General features: G+C 40.5%; 4 protein-coding genes across 8 annotated transcripts in view; 2 read left to right on the top strand and 2 right to left on the bottom strand.

Annotated features, from left to right (window-relative positions):
- The first annotated feature begins 577 nt into the window (after window positions 1–577).
- Window positions 578–2,381, top strand: rbp7b (retinol binding protein 7b, cellular). The gene is made up of 4 exons (XM_042089445.1): window positions 578–779; window positions 1,559–1,737; window positions 1,841–1,942; window positions 2,037–2,381. Exons 1-4 carry the CDS (start codon window positions 707–709, stop codon window positions 2,088–2,090), a joined length of 408 nt encoding a protein of 135 aa, XP_041945379.1. The 5' UTR covers window positions 578–706; the 3' UTR covers window positions 2,091–2,381.
- Window positions 2,382–3,345: 964 nt separating this feature from the next.
- On the top strand, window positions 3,346–4,824 carry cenps (centromere protein S). Its single transcript, XM_042089581.1, has 5 exons — window positions 3,346–3,590; window positions 3,686–3,809; window positions 3,910–3,943; window positions 4,037–4,103; window positions 4,594–4,824. Exons 1-5 carry the CDS (start codon window positions 3,564–3,566, stop codon window positions 4,711–4,713), a joined length of 372 nt encoding a protein of 123 aa, XP_041945515.1. The 5' UTR covers window positions 3,346–3,563; the 3' UTR covers window positions 4,714–4,824.
- Window positions 4,825–9,385, bottom strand: tardbpb (TAR DNA binding protein b). 5 transcript variants are annotated; one of them, XR_006031270.1, is made up of 7 exons: window positions 8,614–9,385; window positions 8,103–8,266; window positions 7,851–7,991; window positions 7,462–7,668; window positions 7,252–7,336; window positions 6,194–6,337; window positions 4,825–5,381 (listed from the first exon to the last, which is right to left on the bottom strand). XR_006031270.1 is itself a non-coding variant. In XM_042089580.1 (6 exons), exons 1-6 carry the CDS (start codon window positions 8,858–8,860, stop codon window positions 6,279–6,281), a joined length of 903 nt encoding a protein of 300 aa, XP_041945514.1. In that variant the 5' UTR covers window positions 8,861–9,385; the 3' UTR covers window positions 5,470–6,278. The 5 variants fall into 5 exon arrangements, 3 of the variants coding, with proteins under 3 accessions (XP_041945514.1, XP_041945512.1, XP_041945513.1); XR_006031269.1 differs by having other exon boundaries at window positions 5,600–7,336; XM_042089580.1 differs by lacking the exon at window positions 4,825–5,381 and having other exon boundaries at window positions 5,470–6,337.
- Window positions 9,386–11,327: 1,942 nt separating this feature from the next.
- ca16b (carbonic anhydrase XVI b) overlaps window positions 11,328–19,249 on the bottom strand; it is a 71,329-nt gene continuing 63,407 nt past the window's right edge. Inside the window, exons 17-29 of the mRNA XM_042089932.1 lie at window positions 19,070–19,152; window positions 18,800–18,934; window positions 18,369–18,503; window positions 17,929–18,095; window positions 17,129–17,264; window positions 16,508–16,654; window positions 14,973–15,066; window positions 14,594–14,670; window positions 13,963–14,091; window positions 13,370–13,516; window positions 13,065–13,207; window positions 12,550–12,685; window positions 11,328–12,301 (exon numbers count right to left, since the gene is read on the bottom strand). Of these exons, the coding sequence (XP_041945866.1) occupies window positions 12,161–12,301; window positions 12,550–12,685; window positions 13,065–13,207; window positions 13,370–13,516; window positions 13,963–14,091; window positions 14,594–14,670; window positions 14,973–15,066; window positions 16,508–16,654; window positions 17,129–17,264; window positions 17,929–18,095; window positions 18,369–18,503; window positions 18,800–18,934; window positions 19,070–19,152 (1,670 nt within the window). The 3' untranslated portion in view covers window positions 11,328–12,160. The remainder of the gene's footprint in view (window positions 12,302–12,549; window positions 12,686–13,064; window positions 13,208–13,369; window positions 13,517–13,962; window positions 14,092–14,593; window positions 14,671–14,972; window positions 15,067–16,507; window positions 16,655–17,128; window positions 17,265–17,928; window positions 18,096–18,368; window positions 18,504–18,799; window positions 18,935–19,069; window positions 19,153–19,249) is intronic.

Raw genomic sequence — 19,249 nt, 5'->3', positions numbered from 1 at the left:
AAACAGTCAAAGTCTGCCATGCTGATCTAGCGATTTGAAAGGTTTCCAGTAAATGTGTGCCCTTTGGGTCAGAAAGCAATCTGTGAGCCTTATAACCTATGCCACCACTAAACAACAATGTGCTGAATGAATAAAGAGGAAGAGGTTATTCTAAAAATATGTGAAAGATGTGATTATGACTCTCAACCTGACAACCCTTAACCTTTAACCTCTTGTGTTGTATGCCCACTGACGGAAAACTTAAGACAATATCTTTAATTAAACATATTGAACCATAGTTGTTTCCATATACACAATTATGTATAATGATAAAAGCCTGAAATACACATTTACAAGTTGTCTGTTCAACAGTGGAATCTATTTCACACAACATATGCTTAGTACATTAATCCCCCCCCCCATCCCCCTCCCTTCAAACATCCATCCTTCTGAAAATCCCAAGAGGAAAGAATTATTTCCTCATGTTCAGTGTGTGAAAAGTTACAGTACTCCCTGCTGCTTGGTGCTTCCGACACCGCCTCCAAAATAGCCATTGTGCTGGTGAAATCACCCCTGCCCCATATTTCTAAACACAGGGGCAGGTCATATTGAGACCTGAAGCACCCTAGTGGTTCATTCGTCTCATCCATTGTGACTGAGGTTGTCTGACTCTCAGAGATTCCAGTGTTTCAAGCGAACTCTTCCAAACAGACACAGCTGATTAGCCATGCCTGCTGACTACTCTGGAACCTGGGACTTTGTTAGTCAGGAAAACTTTGAAGGTTACATGAATGCCCTAGGTGAGTACGGAGCTTTCATTCATTTCCCATTTGGTCCTATTTGGTTGCAAAACTATTTGGTTCTCATCAGTTCCATATCTCATTTGTTTCAAATCTCAACATTTTTGGTTTTCTGTTTCTTTTCCAAGTATGGTAACATTACTAAATCACAGATATAACCATTTGACAGGATATTAAATCACTGTAGAAGTAGTAGAACTAGTAGTAGTAGTAGTAGTAGATCACTGGCAGCGGCAATCAAGCAATCCCTGTCAAGCTTTGGTAAGACAATCTACAATAGGTTGTTGTGCCCCAGAAAAAAATTGATGTCTCTCTCAGATTGCCTGGTAAAGTTTCATAGCATGATGTAGAGTAAAATTGACGATAATCTTTCTGTGCAGTAAAGCAGTAAATTGTGATTGATAACAATGATGTCTAATTATCATTTTATTTTGTTTTATTAAGTCCAAAATGGCAGTGTTGAGTTTCATCTTTTTAGAGAACTCTACATGCAATTCAAATGCAAAAATTGCACTGTTCAGTCAGTCCATGAGAATTCAGAATTGCTAGACAAGTGTCTTGCAGCTGTGAACTGAACACATTCCTTCTCCATAGAGTTGCATTCTTATCTCATATTCCAGTATGACGCCCCTCAGATCCATGCATGTACATAGCTGAATATTGTGGTTGTAAAGCTTATGTTCCAATGCAATTATTTCATAAAATATATGTCAAATAGGGAATTTAGGATGTTCGTTTTTTAACATTAATATTTCATGAATATTTTTTCCTTCATGCAGGTATCGACTTTGCCACTCGCAAGATTGCCAACATGTTGAAACCTCAGAAAGTAATTGAACAAGATGGTGACACCTTCTCAATCAAAACTCTAACTACTTTCAAAAACTTATCCTGCTCATTCAAGATTGGTGAGGAGTTTGAAGAAGTGACAAAAGGCATGGACAACAGGAAATGCCAGGTCAGAGTTATAGTAACATATAATTGCATTGTATCTTAGCATCTTAGTCTACAAGTCAGGGAGTCATACACCAATTGTAACAAACTCATTGTTTTTTCTACAGTCAACTGTCAACTGGGACGGTGACAAACTGGTATGTATCCAGAAGGGTGAAAAAAAGAACAGAGGGTGGACTCATTGGATAGAAGGAGACCAACTCTATCTGGTAGGTTATGTCAATGTAACTTATACAGGAGACCTAACCGTTTCAGAATGCATAGCCCGCAACTGACTGTGATTCCTTCCTCTTCATCTTACAGGAATTGCAATGTGAAAACCAGGTTTCCAAGCAAATCTACAAAAAGAGTGCCTAGCTTATCGCATGGTCTAATGATCAAATTATGGATTTTTACATTGGAGCATATAGCGGATAATATCTTTTATGATATACACACCCTGGAGCGAATAATATTGACTTTTTAAATTTTTCGATTATTGATTAATACGTGAACTGTACATTTTGATTTTCATCCAACAGAATAAAATAAATAAAATGTACAGCCCCATTTTTTTCTGTTAGCAAGCCCTACTTTTACTTATAACAAGACACTGATTTCTGTAAACTGTTTAAATACAATAAACCTTACATCATGGTGATGTTGTTATTATGTGTTTGTCAAAGTCTTTATGCACTTATACCCCCCACTGATATTTGGTCGACAAGCTCATATCAGCTTCACCAATCCACATTATTTTTTTTCTTGACTATAACCACACTTGGCTGATATGGAAGATTGGTAAGGTTTGTGTAGGCCCCATTCAGTCATGCTAGCTCCCCCTGAAGTGGAGTTTGCTCAAAGCACTGTGTGAGCATTCGCCAAAAATTCTGAGATTTTTAGTTGGCTGCTGCATGACTTATAACACTATGACCCTTTTGCGGCGCTTCCTAATGTTCAATAAAAAAAGAAATAGTGCTTCACTGGCCAATATCATGATGTAAATGTAACAACTCTGTGAAATATTACACTGCATCATTATCACATTCTTGGACACACACAAAATGTCAGAATATTTTCAATAGAGGGCAGACACATTTCAATATCTCAAGAATATGGCCAATTTATAATACTTCTTCCTCAAAAGGACAAAACACTTCTTTTAATGTAAGACTTCCAGCTCTATCTCTTCTTAAACCTAAAGATGGCAAATCGTCTTCAGATTTCATGAGTCTAATTTTGCAGTCCTAATTCTATTTCATGAACTTCAAGCACAGTAGAGTGGGAGATTCAATATATATATTTTTTTTATATCTTTATCTGAAAACAATTATACATTCAAATATGGTAAATACCATTAGTACACTAACTAACTTCTCAGATGGTTCAACTATGCAACCCGTCTCCCTCCCCACACATCTATTCCTACAAATTTCACTCAGTAAGACATAGCTCATAAAAAAAAACCTTTTGTCTGTTTTTGCCATAAATGCTGTTATTTTAGATAACACGTGTTTGGGAAAATAACTTATTTCACTAGATGTGCTCTAGTTAAATGAAGGCCTTTATTGGCAACCATGTGCATCATTAGCCTACTCTACTCCAGTTCAATAGGTGTCAGTATTGTCGTTGCGAATGTATGGTTTGACAAAAGAGAAGCAACAATTTACCGCGAATTTTCTTTGCTGACCAAACTCATTATTTTTCTCTCATGTCATAGGCTACTCTATTCTCTTGGATTATATAAGATGTGTTTTATCACGTAGTCACTAATGTTGTGAATTATAGTGAATGCCCCTGTAGTCATTTTTTTTTATTTGTAGCCTATCTAGCATTGAAATCTGTTGTGAAATGGATGACACATTAGCTCAAAATCAGGTAAGGACGGCTCAACATAGCAGGTTACACATGCAAACATATATTTAGTACAACGTAGACTGCAATAATGTGAATATTACTTTGATGTTTTGTAGAGACTGAAAGCGGCCATTCATTTTACCACGGGACAAATATGTCAAACAATTGCTGCGGATTGTGGGAGTGAGTTTAGCAGACAAACAATCGCTGCAATTGCTGAAACGACATATCGACAATGTGGTAGGATATGCATTATTATAAAACGGTGTTAATGTTAACGTCGTTTCAGCAACTGTACATGACTTATGGAGGTATGTGTAACCGTTTGTTTCCATTGCAGATATTTTTGCTAAAGACTTGGAGTCGTTTGCAAGGTAACACGTGTAGTATTAAGGATGTTGCTTTTCACATGATCGCATCATTGCATCAAGGGTTATGGCGTCAGCAACGTTATTTGCTTTTTCCAGACACGCCAAAAGAAGCACAATCAATGTGGATGACGTGAAACTTGTTTCAAGGCGAAGCACTGCACTGGTCAGTAAATTCTTCTACACAATTACTGAACGTTGTACATTTTGTGTTGGTGGGTTGTCTGCGAGGACGACAAAAAGCTGCGACAGAGTTGTTTCCCAAAGCCTGTAATGTGCACTGGGCCGAAACCAATTATGTCAAGACATTGTGGTGGTCTAGTTTCCTGTGTGATCTGAACCTGACTTCTGGCCTCTGAAGTGTCTTCATTAGTGTAGGGGCATGATGTCCTGGAAGCAGTGTTAGTATGCAGAGATCCAGGGCCATCAGTAGTTCACAGCATAGTTGATTAATATATCTAGGAAGAAATGGAGCATATGGAACTATGCAGAGGGTACTACTGCAGTAGTACACTTTTAAACAAGGCCGAGTATTTGCCTGACGTTCTGCTGATCCATTTCTAACTCGAGCCAAGATTGTGTGGCATCAATGGAATGCGAGAATGTAAGCCCTACCCACAGATTGATATTAACATTGCTGCTCTGTCCCCCCACAGTCCACTTATATCCAGCAGAAGAGTGAGGAACTTGCAAGTGCACACCAGGAGCAGAAAGAGAAGCGGAAAAAGAGTAGTGCAAAGAGGAAACACCAGGAAACAGAAGACGACGAGGACTGACCAGAGTCAAGGCTGTTTGTGTGGAAAGCCCCTGCAAGCATTTGTGTATGAGTATTGGGTAGCAGCTGTTGACTGTTGTGTGTTTACTACTTAAAACAAAACACAAATGTCTTCAAGATGTAATTTCTTTTTATTGTGGGGGGGAGGGGGAAACACGCACTCACTATGCAAGTGCTAGGGAGCTGCAATGGTGGGTTGGAAACAGTTTTCACTGCCAATTGATCTAACTGTACTTTAACCACATTAATATAAATATAGCTGTCACATTAAAAAAAACTCAATATTATCATACTTAACTCAGACTTCAGTTTCATGTAACTATCTGAACTCATACAAGAATACCTACTGGTATATCAAGCATACACGTTAAAGGCTTAGCAGTAAAAACATTAAGGCTCAACTGTTAATTACCAGACTGGTGTTTCAGTTTTAGGAGCTTCTACTAAGGCCAATTTAATCAATTCTTAGTGTTACAATGCCTTGTGCTCTGGACTCTTGAGAAGGCCATTACCATTTTCCAGTCCACAGTCAATCCAGGGACGCTACAAATATTGCTGAACCCACTGCTGAAGTTAGGGCCTCCACACCCTTCCATCTTCGTCCTTCACAAAACTCAATCTCCCACTCTGGGTTCAGATGGAAACCTCGGTCAGCAGTATCCAAGGCCCCTAAATATGCGGATGCAGTTAGTTTTATGATTGGTATTTCACCAAATGACACAGAAGGGTCAACCAGTTTCAGAGGAGCAAATACCCATTTCAAATCAACATTTTTTTTTTTATTAGAGAACTCCCTTCATTGACATGTCATATAAAACACTGAGCAACATTATCTAGGAGGGATTCAAAAAGACATCCACAGCACTCCACATACAAGTCTCACTTACACCATCACTCATGTCCCCCTCAAGAGTCCTCAGAAGTTGTCATCCACATCAAGTTCACACTTACAGGTCAAGTACAAGGAAATAAAGCACACACACCATACAGCATTCAGGATGGGTTATAGAAGCAAGACAAAATATATATCACAACATTCCACTAAACTTGGTGCTATTTTACGCACTTCAGTATACTAAAAGGAGAGGCAGTAGGAGGAGAGCAGGGTTAAAGAAGGAGGGTAGGAAAGGAAGGGAAAAGATCTGGGAGATGTACAAAGTTAACAAAATGTCCATCATAGGGGTCACAAAGGAGGCGCTTGTAGCATCTGAAGCTTCCATTCACACTCGCACCAAAGCCACCACCCATCGCAGTCACATGTGGCGCGCTCTCATCGCACAACCAGTCTTTTCGCTCGCTCTCTTCCACCCGTTCTTTTGCTCTTTCCATTCTCTCATTCGCAGCGTCACTCTTCGCCACCAACAAGCCATCATCCCCAATCGCACTCAGAGTTCTCAAAATGTCACTTTGCGCAGATCTTGCCATTTGATTTGTTAAAAAAAAAGAAAAACAAAAAAAGTGGATAAAAAGGGAACACCCACCGTCTTGTCGGCACATGCGAAGGAGATAGCCGTTCTGTGGTGGCAAAGCATTAACGCATGGGGAAGAGGGCAACTGACAGTGACATCAGCCACAGAGTGCTGCCAAACAGGGGCGTCTTCCCAGGAAAGCGGGAGAGATGTGAACTGCAGAAGAGATTTTTGATGAAGGCTTTTTTTTCCGTAGAAACTTGACTGCAAACAAATTTGAACTTTAAAAAGTAAGCAAGTCTGTTCAGTTTCAACTAGATTCTTCTCAATGCAAGACTGAGCATAAAGGAAAAAACAAATGCAAGAATGTGGTTCGATGTTAACTTGCTCATGCATTTTTTAAGAACCATAACTATACAATACATGCATTTCAGAATCCAGTTGAAATGACAATAAGAGAGAACGTAAAAAGAAAGAAAAGGACATCCTAGGTGGGTTTTACCCCCTGGTTAACAATGATCCACTTCAAACACTCTAAATGAAATTCTGGACAAACATGTCCAAATATACAAAACATTCAATATCCCTCCTCAAAAGTTTGTTTTGTTTATCTCAAAAACACATGACGGAAAAAAAAAAAAAAAAAAAAAAAAAAAAAATCTCAGAATACTTACCACACACACACACACACTACAAACTTTAACAACTCAAATCCCATTACATACCCCACCCTGAGGACTTGGACTCCATGCTGGAGCCGAAGCCAGAGGTGAACCCACTCCCGCTAGTTGTAGAGTTAGAGCCAGTTCCCCACCCAAGACTAGCTGAGCCTGTGCTGTAGTTACTGTTCCCTGAACTATACGTCTGGGTCTCCCCCCGGGTCGAGCTAGTCTGCCCACTCGTGCTGGTGCCAGAGGTGGTGGACTGACCCTGCTGGCTCGCCAGCATGCCCATCATCCCCCAGCTGCTCTGTAGAGCGGCCTGGGCTGCGGCCATCATAGCTGGGTTGAGGTTGAAGGTACCAAAGTTACCCAGGTTGCTAGAGCTGCTACCTCCTATACTACGGCTACTGCCAAACCCCTGGCCGAAGCCATTGCCGAAGCGCCCTGCCCTCTCCATCATTTGCCTACTGTTGTTATGCTTAGGCTCAGCATTGGAGATGTGCACGCTGACTCCTTTGATGATCAGGTCCTCACCACACAGTGCTGCGGCAACCTGGGGAAACATCACACACAATAGGGTTGCAGAATTTTGTAGCCATATTATGACAGTCACATAAAACAACTATTCAAATAATAATAAAAAACAAATAAAAAGAACTCCGTCGGTGTGAAGCATACCTGGTCATCAGCAAAGGTGACGAAAGCAAAAGCACGGAAAGGTTTTGGGATGAACACATCAGTAACTTCGCCATATTGCATAAAGAACTGCCTCAGGTCATCGGCAGTCATATCCTCAGTGCATCGGCCGACGAACACTTTCCTGCACCTCATGGGCTCGTCGGGACCAGCCTGAAAGCCAAACATATAATCCGTTGGACTAAAGGCCTACCCAAAAAATGGTTGGGTAGGCCAATATGTTTTCTCAAAAGAATAAATGATGTACTCAGAACAGTATTATAGGTCAATTAGAAAGTAACGACCAGAAAAATCTGGTCTGGCAGCTACATACACATATATGTATATACAGTATACACACATACGCTCACTTAAGCATCAATAAAAAATACCTTTGAATTAGGGAGCTTGCAGTCACACCATCTTCCATCAATCATGTGACGCTGTGACATCACTTTGTTCTGAGTTTCATATTCTGTGAACCTCACGAATCCAAAGCCCTTCGAGTTTCCAGTCTTCACATCACGTTTGACCTGAAAATACATTAAACATGAACACTTCTCTTCAACAAATGGACGAGACACCACAGTTACCAGTCACGAAAGGGGGGAGGACAATAAGTTATGCAAATTTGGGGACATTACCTGGACCATGATGACTTCCCCAAAAGTGGCAAAATAGTCCTTCAGGTCCTGCTCTGAGGTTTTCCATGGTAACCCTAACACAATCAGGTCTGAGGTCTTCTGATCCCCCCTTTTCATTTTTGAGGCCAAGGCAGCATCCATCTCATCCATCTTCCTTTTGTTATCTGGGAAACAAAACATCACAGGATTGGAAAGGAACAAAGGGGTCACATTTTGAGAAAGAAGGCCCAAATGTAAAATGACCTGGGGTGATCACGTTCATATGACCCTGGACAGTCAGCTAAAATTACCCAAATGGATCAATAAAGCATTGTACAGCATTAATCGGTGGAAAAGGCTTACACTGCCATATTTATCATTAAGTACTGAGTTAGTTTCCCTCTTATCAATAAAGCGCCAATATTCAAGACAAAGAAAATTAAGCAATTTCATGCTTAAACAATAACACTCAATTGGTCTACTTGGTTTTCTTAAACATTACATTGGTTAACATTTTAACATGTGCACTTACCTTTAGGATAGTTAACGACATAGACCAGATTCTGCCATCCATTTTCGGGAGCATGAAGAATTCCTTCCACCAAACGGACCCCTCGCATGCACTGGGACACTGGGCTCCGGAAACGTAGGCCGCAAGCCCCTGGAAACTGTGCAGAGACGCTCGACAGCAATACGGTGCCGTCCTCCTCGGATGGGATTTCCATGGGCTCCTCATTCTCATCTTCCGCCACACGAATATAACACTCGGCCATTTTCATTAGCGACAAAGGTTTTCTCAACACGCGGAATCTGTTACCTAGCAAGCAGCGACGAACGTTTCACTGAAACCGCGTAGAACAGCACTCTAGCGCAAACAATGGCAAATCAAGTAACGTTATTTACCAAACAACTTTAAAACGTCCTTATGGCCTAGATTTACTCTGAACCAAATAAGGTACGTTTTGCGTATCGACAACGGTCCTAAGAAGCCAACACGATATATTCCTTTGTTAGCTTACTGGCTAGCAATTTAGCAAAATGCTCATTCACTGACGACGACCTCGTTCTAACAATGTGGTTCACTATCAATGAGCTAGCTGGCTAATGCTAAACACTCAAAACTAGGTTGCGCTACAATCTAAATTCAATAATTGTACTCTGCATTAAACACAAAAACCAAGAAATAAAGTTTCCTATATTTTCAATGTAGGTCGATACAGCTAGAAAAGATACTTCAATCCGAAAAAGTATTTGGATTATCAGACCCCGTGCGCTGTACAAGCCGCAATTTGGCTCAAAATGGCATTATCTAAGTCATCCAGGAAGTACGTCATCGTTTGGAAGAACTCATTTTGGGCGTGGGTTGACACAAACAAAAATGGGTTATGATATATCTCCAAAGATACTATTGAGATTATATAAACAATTGAAATGTTAAGGAATGTATTACAAAATTGAAAATCAATCAAAATGTCTTTAAATGGTTGGATTATGGAAGGAAACCTTTCCCTCTGATATTTTTGGGACACCTGTACTACAGTAATGGTAAAACCCCTTTCAAAATCAAATCGTAACTTCCTACAGCTCTTTAGTCCCCCTGGTGGTATACTGTAGATTTATCCAAAGTCTAGGCTACTGTGGGCATTTAGATAATTAAGCCACATGATTTACCTTGTTTCAGTGGCCAAAAACGAAATTATGTGTATTTTGCTGATTGCTTTCAGTTTTTACAATACAGGAGTCTAGAGACACACTTAAATTATTATTAAATTGATATTTGGACTGGACATGCAATCTAGACCTATGTTGAGAGCTTTTGTAGCCTAGCCTTTTGTTTGAGCCTCAACAGGACTCTGTCCCAAAGTTAAAACGCAAGAGATAGGCTAAGATACGATTTCCAGTGTTTAAAAACATTAAGTTGGCTACTTAGCCTACAGGGTTATGATGATGACTCCAACCTCCCTGTATTTCATCAGGGTAGTGAACCAATTAAAGCAACACAGTAGGCCTATATTCTCGGGCTAAAATATCAGGTTGTGTTACTAGGGCCAACACGTTTGGGGGTGGAGGACAAGCAAAACAAAATAAATAAATAAAGAAAGTGTAGCTCACCATCCGGAGATCACACACGTATCAGGTAAATTCATGGAGAATGCTGCTGAAGTTGAATCAGTTTTATTGAGAAGCGGAGTAGAGGCACATTAGGCAACTTGACATTGTGTGTGTGTACGAAATGCAATTCAATTAATTTTTCAATTGAGAAAAAGCCATTTCCAGCCTAACAAAGAATGATCCTCTCAGTATGGTGTTTGCCTTTCTTTAATGTGTTCTCAGCATTTAGCTTGTCCAACAATAGGCTACCAGCTTTGACTCAAAGTTTTGGATCACAATATAATAGCTGATAGGATTCAACTTAAATTTAGGATTAAACTTTAAAAGATCAATTGTCCTCATGGAAATGGTATTTAAAAATCATAGGATATTTTTTCTGACCATTTTCATTTCGATTGGCAGGTTTTCTTAAGCACTGGTTAGAAACAACAGCTTTTGTGGCATCTGGTCAAATCAATATACTTATTCTGTTGAAATGCAGTACTCCTCACTGGTGTCTCTAGAGGGCAGCCATCTTCCACATTCCAGTAGCAGCTGTCTGATTTATTACCACCTTCGCCGTCTTATATAAGCAAGTTTATGTCTGACTGACCACTGAATCAAGAAAAGCTATTACAAAGTTAATGTTTATAGTCATAATTGTTTGGGTCAATGAAGAATGTTCTAACTCATTATTTTTTGGCAGAGCTGATATTAGGAAAAATATGTAGCCTATGATGTCAGAATTGTGTGCTGTAATTAAAAATGTCAAGCCTAAAATAAAAAATAAAGACTAATATCACAATCAGTTGTGCAAAACCTATCAAATCCTTGGTATGAATGGCTAATCTTTAGTCCTAACTACCATGTAGGATGGACAGTATAACTGGAGGATTATTGTTGCTCAAGGACATAAAGGACATATGGTAAACAAGTGAGAGTTGAAAGAGAATGGGTCCTGACTACATTGTGCATCTTACTGGGTGATATGGATTTCAGACTAGATGTGTGTGTGTGTGTGTGTGCGTGCACGTGTGTGTGTATCTGTCTGTTGATGAACCTTTTCATGTTGTCTTTGAAGTGTATATCACACAGTTTATATGCAAACACCACCTGCGGGTATAGCCTTACAGAAATGGATAAAATAGTACAGGCCACGGTTTTCAATAAAATATATTACTGATAGTGGAACAGAGCACAGCTGCAATGTACAAAATACAGGTAGACATGATCAATATATTTATATTTACAAAACAACAGAACCTTTGCCATAAAACAGTAAAGTCCATATATGTGTTATAATACTAATTAGAAAAACATGTATTAGATATAAAATGAAACATGTTATTTAAATAAATATCCAAATAAAATGAAAGACAAAAGAAACACTTATCCAACCAAAAGGGCCTGTTTTTTCGGCTCCCCAATTTGGAAAGTGAGAAATGTACATTCTGATGATATCATGTCATACTTCCTCTCATAGTCTAGTCTGATGGTTAAACACAGCATTGAACTAAAACACTGGGCCAGAAGCATCAGTGGCATATCAGACGCTGTGTGTTCTGCTGCTAGGATGTGCTGTGCTTGGGGCTGCTTGGGATGAGATGGGACGGTCATCCTTGTCTTTGTCCTTGTCAAACTCGACAGTGTTGACTCCTTCCAGTCAGTGACCACCGGAGATGGACAGGCAAACAGAGCTTATCCAATGTTTTGGGACATCACAGTCTGTAATTGACCATGTATAGGCAGTAACACTGACAGTATAGTGCAAAATAGACAGAGCTGCATTTTTGTTTTGTGAACAGTACAACAGATACAGACAATCAGCAGGATAACAAAAAGCAGCAAAAATAAATATCAAAAAGTTCATTTTCATCTGTATAATCTGTATAAAAAGTCACTGGGTCTAGTTTTTTTTTTCTTTTTTTTTCATTTGACCAGTAGTCTGCAGAAAAAAGGCCTCAAGAAATGCTTTTCTTGTTTGTTATTCACACAAGCGACTCCATGCTCACTGCAGGGTGGTCTGTGATGACTGCTATGCCGTTCCTCTCGGCATATATGGGCCAGAGTCCGTTGTCCGTGCAGCTGACCAGACTGAGCATAGCCTTGTAAAGGTACTGATACTGTTCCTAATAAAGACAGACACAGAAATCATGGCTCAAACATCTTCATTTGAAACTATAAACATTATTAGCATTGTCAGTGGTACTAGAGAACAAATCTAATGTAAGTGCATAAGAGTTCAGTTGCAGATCAGATTAATCACATGCACTATGTGTGAATAAAGTACTATACTTGTAATAAAATACTATGACTAAAGTCGATGTTTTCACACGTGTTCACACTTTTATATCAAAAGCTGTGTGTTCATACTCACGATGTCCGTGAAGACGCCAGGCCTCATGAGGTTGATCATTTTGGCCACCTGATACACATCCACAGCGTTCTCACTCTCCATCTGGTCGGACAGCGTGGTCAGAGCACAGAGTAGGCCGGCCGAAAATGCTCCATACCTGCAACAAGACCCCATCAGTGTCATCCAAACGGAATGTAATTATGGATACGGTTATGGTTACTTAGCAGACACTTATATCCAAAGTGATTTACATTCTGATAACAGTAAACAATAACAGTAAACAATACGATAACATTGTAAGAGCATCAATTAAAGTAAACAACCAATTAAAAATAAGAACCACAGTGAGAGCAACAGTTTTGGGTGGAACCACCTCTACAAGCTCTTATGGACAGGATTGTGCCTATACACAAAAAGGGTCTTCAATTTAACAACTGGATTCTATTCATTCTGGTTGACATTGGGCTAGTCATCAGCAGGGGTGACTATGAATATTAATGGAAAAGGTGTCGGAGCCACCCCTCCTTCTAACTTACTCGTCATGGACAATAGTAGGTCCGTCTCGGGTAAGGGCCTCCTCTTTGATTATGTTAACCAGCTCAAACGTGTTGCTAATGGGAGCATTCAGGTCAGGCCATTTAGGACACTGGAAGTGGCGCACCTCTAACACATAGTCGTCCTGGGGAAGAAAGAAAGTGACTATCAGACACACAGGAAGAAAGTGAATACACACACTGACCACATTCTTTTTGTCTGAATTATTTGGTCTTGTTTATTTCGCACACGTTTCAAGCACTGTAAAAAATGCTGGTATGTGCAGAAACGCTGAAGACTTGGGTACCTGTGTAGCTTCCAGAATGAAGTCATGAATGATGATCTGTTCTCCACTGGAAAGGCACAGCCTGTCTTTGTTGATAAGGGTGACGGTGAACGCCATGCAGTTCATGGCCTCTTCTCGACTGGGCCAGTAAACAAACTCATCCTCAGTCTGGAGGGACAAAATTAGAGGCGTACACATCACCCTCAGGAACACAACTCCAACCTACTATAACAAGCCATTCCATCCAAATTTTTCATACGACTAAGACTAAAAACAAAAAATGCTATAAAGGTATTTCAGGGATGGAATTCATGTAGCATATGCTGCCGTCAAATGTTTTTTACTTAAAGTCCTTAACAAGGCTGCCAGTCTTATGACATGTTATTTTCTATATTTTTGATATGTTGCTGAGTGGATCATAAACGGCCCCAGCAATGAAGAAAAGTGATTGATAATGACTGACTAACTATTATTGTGTTACATACTTCAAATGTAAAGCACTTTTACGCATTCTGTGTATGAAAGGTGCTATACAAATAAAGCTTATTATTATTATTATTATTATTATTATTATTATTAACAGAAATGTGCAGTATATTTAAATTTATGCACACCAAGCCATGGTTGTCTGGAAGCATGACAATGACTTGAGCATTGTGGTCCCAGATCATCCTCCAAAAGTCCATAGTTGTGTGGGGTAAAGGATGCTGGGTGATGATGAACTCATTGCTACGGTGATAACCCTGTTCACATAATAAAAAAAATGGGAGAGAATAGGTAAGTGGAGAACATTGGGGCAACACTCTACTTGCATCATTATGGTCCGTAATTTGAATGATGGTCAGTCTAACTAAAGCAAATTTAATAACCGGGAAAAAACAATTTGCTTGATTTAACCCCAATGTCAAGACCTGAACCACATGAATGAGTCAGCTCAATACTCCCACCTGCCACATGATAGCTAAAATTCTTGCACAAGAATTCTTTTTGAGGGACTTTGCACTTTGCTCACCTTTAAAATTAGGGCCCTCTATATCATATACTGTATGTGTGGATTCTACAATTGTGTGTAAAATTAGAGCTCTCTATGTCATATATGTGTGGATTCTACAATTGTGTGTACCCAAAACTAACTTATTAATTACTTATTGTGTCAGATGGCACAGTGTGGTACATGTGGATTAGGCCAAGCACTAACATTGATAAAGCAAAAAAAAAGAGAGGGTTGCGTGTGTGATCCCGTACCATGATGTAAGAAGCATTGATGTAGTCCGTGCCCTTCATGCCAGGAAGAGGTGCCAGTCCTACGCGCGCGCGCTCCGCTAGGACAGAAGAGAGCCAAACAACCAATTAAAACCCCCCGTCTGTGAGAGAGATAATAAAGCCCACAGCTGAAAAGTTCTGTTATCTCACACAACACTAGAACATCGGATTTAAACTCTACAGAGGTCCAGAGTTTTTCTTTCCTTTTCCTCCCACAATTTTTGTTAGAACATTTCTCTCCCCACTCAACCACCCCAACACTGGCAGGACCACCAAAGTCCCCATGTTTTCTGGAAATAATAATAATAAAAAAATGACATTGGGCTGCTGGCAGAAGGGTTAATGAGGTAGAACCACTCACAGGGCACCACGGAGGAGTTGCGATTCTTCTCCTTGTTGTAGTCCTTCTGCGCACTGAAGCAGTCCACAAAGTGAGCGTTACACTGCATCACCAGCTGTGAGGGAGGGGAAGGGAAGGAGATAGTTAGCCTCAGGCATCTCTGTCTGCCCTTTAAGAACAAAAAAACGGACTAGACATCTCTCCTTTCCCACCATTATAATTATCCTGTTTCCATTCTGACATCCCCCCATGTTTTAGTTGAAAGTGTGCACTACTTTCACTGCAAGGCTCTTCCTCATACAAAGAACCAATCATTACAAAGAAAGGGTTCCGAGGACAAATGTTTGACACCTGCGTTTCAGGCAGCATTAAGTAGGCCCAGGTCTGTCTAGGAGTGAGGGGAACCTGTCAGGGCTGATTCAGCTGGCTGAGCACATTAACAAAAATGTAGGAGAGAGAAAGAGAGAGAAATTCAATTTTGGACAAAGGAATGTGTCAGTAGGAACTACATATATTTAATGAGTAGCTGTATATAATATTGGACTACTACAGAAATCTATTGTCTGTGTTAATTCTATAAAACTGAACCACATACTTCATCAAATGGACATCAAATGGAGTGCTATCTTTTCTAGTGTATACATGTAAAGTAGACACTCGGCAGACTGATTTTTTTTCATTCACATGCGAAAACACATTTCAGTGGGCCATGATTCCTGTGCTCACTTAGCCTGGAAGCCAGCCGAACTTAGCCCCGCCCACAACATTTGAGGTTGGGAAGTTCGGTCTGGACTTGTTCCGTTGTGGAGCAACTATGCCTGAACCAGAGCAGTTAGGACCAGAAGAACTCCTGAACCGTTTTGTTCAGACTTCAAAATGCAACTGTGTTTGACAGAGGACAGATGTAGGTTGCTAGTGGCAAAATATTATAAATACAATGTCTTTGTAAATGACGTTGAAAATGTTTCATTCATCCCGGTTCTCCCTAACAAAAGCTGTTGCTAGAAGGTAGATATTTAGATTTCGTCATCGCGTCTGTTGTAGAAGATATTGACAATGCAATAACTTTAAAAAACGACTAGAAAACAATGTTAAGGCAATTGTGGAGAAGAAGGATGGTTTGGGTGTTTTTCCTCCAGGATTCACCCCCTGTATCGGTTGAAACATGTCCCATAATCACATCCCAATGGAGCAGTATCAGACTCAAATTCTGACTAGAATTGAGTATGGCTACGTCAGGCTAGTGCTCACTCACTGTACATTAGAACTGTTCACTGTTCACTGCCAGCTGAAAAAAAATTCTAACATCTCAGAGACGTTGATTGTTAGGTCCTTCTAACTGGGCATTATGAGCCTGCTCAAAGTACATGACAAATTGGAATACAGCCAAATTCTCAAGTTAGTTGGGTCTGACTGAATCTGGGCAAAAACTCAACCTAACTCGTAGTGTCTGTCTGGCTTAAAGCAAACGACAGATTTTAAAATCATAATGATTAATTTTAAGTCAACTTTCTAACTCGCAACTTGTATGTATGTGTGTGTGTACAAGTGGTTACCTGGAACTGCCGCTCCATCTGGGACCTGTAGCTCATGTCCGGCGTGAGGAGGCTGCTGACGTAAGCAGGAAGTTGCCAGACAGGCACCTCAGTCTCTGTGCCCAAGATGGCTTCCATCAGGGTGTCATGGATGAAGATGTACTGCTCCTGGGGAAGACAGGCATCATCAGCATTTCCTGTTTTCTTACCACTTTTTCACATGTGTGGAGAGTGTGTCAGAAGGACACATTTCTTCATTTTACTTCATATACTCAAAAAGCTGACTTTTTGTGGGTCATGTTGCACACACACACACACACACACACAAAAGGCAAAGGGAACCATGTTTCATTTTCTGTTAGTCTTATTGGACTTTCTAACTTGAGAAGAGACAAGTTTCAACAGGAAAATTACCAGAAATATTAGTCACTTTTAAGCGGGATGCTAGCAGGCGAGATGCTAATGGTCTAATCTGATTCAATGATCTATGCTAGGCTGGAGCTAAAAGTGGTATCACCAGACTCACAGAACGGCTGGATGAACTAGAGAAAGGTAAAAATTAATTGTTTAAGTCGAGGGGAGGTGGAAACTGAGCGTAATTCCCCAAATTATGGAATATCCCTTTAAAATTGCCATGCATACCTCGGTCTGTACTAGGTAGTTGCGTTGGGTGCGGATGTGTTTCAGGAATCCCTGGACGTTAACGGTGCCTTTGTCCTTCATCTGCTTCAGCATACTATCAATGACAATGTATGTGCCGGTTCGGCCAACCCCAGCACTGGCGAGAGCAGAGGAAATAAATTATGCCTCCATAACATGGTTACGCCTTTATCAGTGTCAAACTACAAAATGCTTAGCTGGTAGGTACACTAAGCAATTTTTCCCTTTTACATTGTAGCATAATAATGAACAACCCTTGTAGTCTTTTTTCAATTTCTCCCCCTAAAGCTATATCGATTTCTGAGTTGGGAGATCCCTGAAATCTAATTTTCAAAGCAGTTGCTCCTGCTTAATACCCACAATCATTTCTGATTTTTGACAACATTTTACACCAGCAAAAAAAAGCACAGTAGTAATTTTTCACTAGTTACTCTGAAACAGAATGCTTCTACGCTGAACTTCATATAATAGGATTTGTAAAGAAAATATATGGTGTTGGCGCAAAAAACGTGTTTGATGGACAGTGGCACAGGCCCTTATGCTTGAGTATCCACGTCAACAGAAGGAGATTGTCAATTACGAAACCAATGTACAGTAGAGCATTGGTGCTGTTTCCAATTGTAGAGAATAGGCCTAGATCTGTTTCTTATCTGCAGTGGGTCCAGGCCTTCTCTGTTTTGTGGGAGGTTACTAATGTATTAGTCAGTCTAGCGGGTCCAGGCCCAGTCTTGTATAGCGGGTCCAGGCCCGGTCTAGTCTAGCATTTATGCGGACAGCGCTACCTGCAGTGCACCAGGATGGGACCCATGCGGGACGTGGATGCGGCGGCGGCACAGGAGCGTCTGATGAAGGTGAGGACGGGGAGCGTGTACTCCGGGACGCCCATATCAGGCCACTGCGTGTAGTGATACTGCACCACCGGACGCTCGTGAGGTCGGCCTTTCTGTCCCTAAAGAGAGGAAATGACAAACATACATCCAGCATTGTCAGATCATCACCATGCCAAAATGATGCACATGATGTCTATGTGCTTTTAGCCTAAATTACTTTTATTTTAGACTGTGTATATGAGTGACCAAAAAACAAGGAATTTTCCAAAAATAGAATGTAAACATCACACCTTGGAATGTTTAAAAAAAAAAAAAAAAATATCCCTTTGCCATTAATTTTCGAAAATCAAATCTTTTGAATAAATAGGGAATAAAATGGAGTCTCCACTGACCTTCTTAGCCTTGGTGTTCCGTATAAGGAAGTGCCTGATTGTGTAACAGGCAAACACTTTTGTGCTCTTCAGGGTCACCACAATGTTGCCGTACTCATCACTGTTCTCACTGGGCCAGTACTGGTCACATTTCCTCTAGTGAAGACAAAGGGTAATGTTAGCATCGTAGCCAGCTCCACCAAAACCACTGAAAATCCAATCCAATTCAATGCTATTAAATCTTGTAGGGCAGATTGATTTTGGAAACAGTACAAAATACTACAAGTAAAATATCATAGCATATGCATAACTGTCTTAAAAGTGATGTTAAGGCTTTGGTGCATTAATACTTAAACAGTACCATACTGACAATAAAAAGAATAATTCTGTGTGAAAGATAAAAGGTAGAATTGAGAGATGTGTGAACATTGTTTCTGCGATTGCTTGCCTACCCGGCCTTTCTCCACAAGGTTGGTGATCATGACGATGATGGCAGTGTTCTGCTCCCAGACCATTCTCCAGAAGTCTTCAAAGGTGGCCTTCAGGGGCCCTTGTGCTGCGATGTATGCCTTTGTTCTCTTGTACCCCTGACCACGGAGGGAGAAATCAAAGGTCAACGCCAGCAGGTAGTCTGCATGTACAATGAAAAAGTGCATACCAGTGGCATGCAGGAGCTGGGCCGGAGCTGAGCCAGCGCTGGGCCAGAGCTGCACTGCACTCACATCGATGTAGTTGGCGTTGATGTAGTCTGTGTGTTTGGAATCCTTTCCACACAAAGGTTGTAATTTCACACGGCTGTGGTCATCTGAGTGATAGGGGCCGTAACAGATAAAAGAGTTTGTCATACACACTGGGATGAAATGAATTCGTGTTAAATAATGAACAGCTATGGGAAACGCTAC

The sequence above is a fragment of the Alosa sapidissima genome, chromosome 4 (genome assembly GCF_018492685.1).
Source record: "Alosa sapidissima isolate fAloSap1 chromosome 4, fAloSap1.pri, whole genome shotgun sequence".
NCBI lineage: Eukaryota > Metazoa > Chordata > Actinopteri > Clupeiformes > Clupeidae > Alosa > Alosa sapidissima.
This window is presented reverse-complemented; position numbering and strand designations above follow the sequence as displayed.

What these genes read in the sequence shown, in the direction of transcription:
- rbp7b (XM_042089445.1), top strand. Translation starts at nt 707, where the DNA reads ATGCCTGCTGACTACTCTGGAACCTGGGACTTTGTTAGTCAGGAAAAC. An exon ending in AGGTTACATGAATGCCCTAG is followed by an intron (nt 780 to 1,558) that starts GTGAGTACGGAG and finishes TCCTTCATGCAG; the next exon opens with GTATCGACTTTGCCACTCGC. An exon ending in AAGGAGACCAACTCTATCTG is followed by an intron (nt 1,943 to 2,036) that starts GTAGGTTATGTC and finishes TTCATCTTACAG; the next exon opens with GAATTGCAATGTGAAAACCA.
- cenps (XM_042089581.1), top strand. Translation starts at nt 3,564, where the DNA reads ATGGATGACACATTAGCTCAAAATCAG. An exon ending in GACTTGGAGTCGTTTGCAAG is followed by an intron (nt 3,944 to 4,036) that starts GTAACACGTGTA and finishes TGCTTTTTCCAG; the next exon opens with ACACGCCAAAAGAAGCACAA. An exon ending in CAAGGCGAAGCACTGCACTG is followed by an intron (nt 4,104 to 4,593) that starts GTCAGTAAATTC and finishes GTCCCCCCACAG; the next exon opens with TCCACTTATATCCAGCAGAA.
- tardbpb (XM_042089578.1), bottom strand. Translation starts at nt 8,860, where the DNA reads ATGAAAATGGCCGAGTGTTATATTCGTGTGGCGGAAGATGAGAATGAG. An exon ending in TGTCGTTAACTATCCTAAAG is followed by an intron (nt 8,267 to 8,613) that starts GTAAGTGCACAT and finishes TTTGTTTCCCAG; the next exon opens with ATAACAAAAGGAAGATGGAT. An exon ending in GCAAGCTCCCTAATTCAAAG is followed by an intron (nt 7,669 to 7,850) that starts GTATTTTTTATT and finishes TTTTTTGGGTAG; the next exon opens with GCCTTTAGTCCAACGGATTA.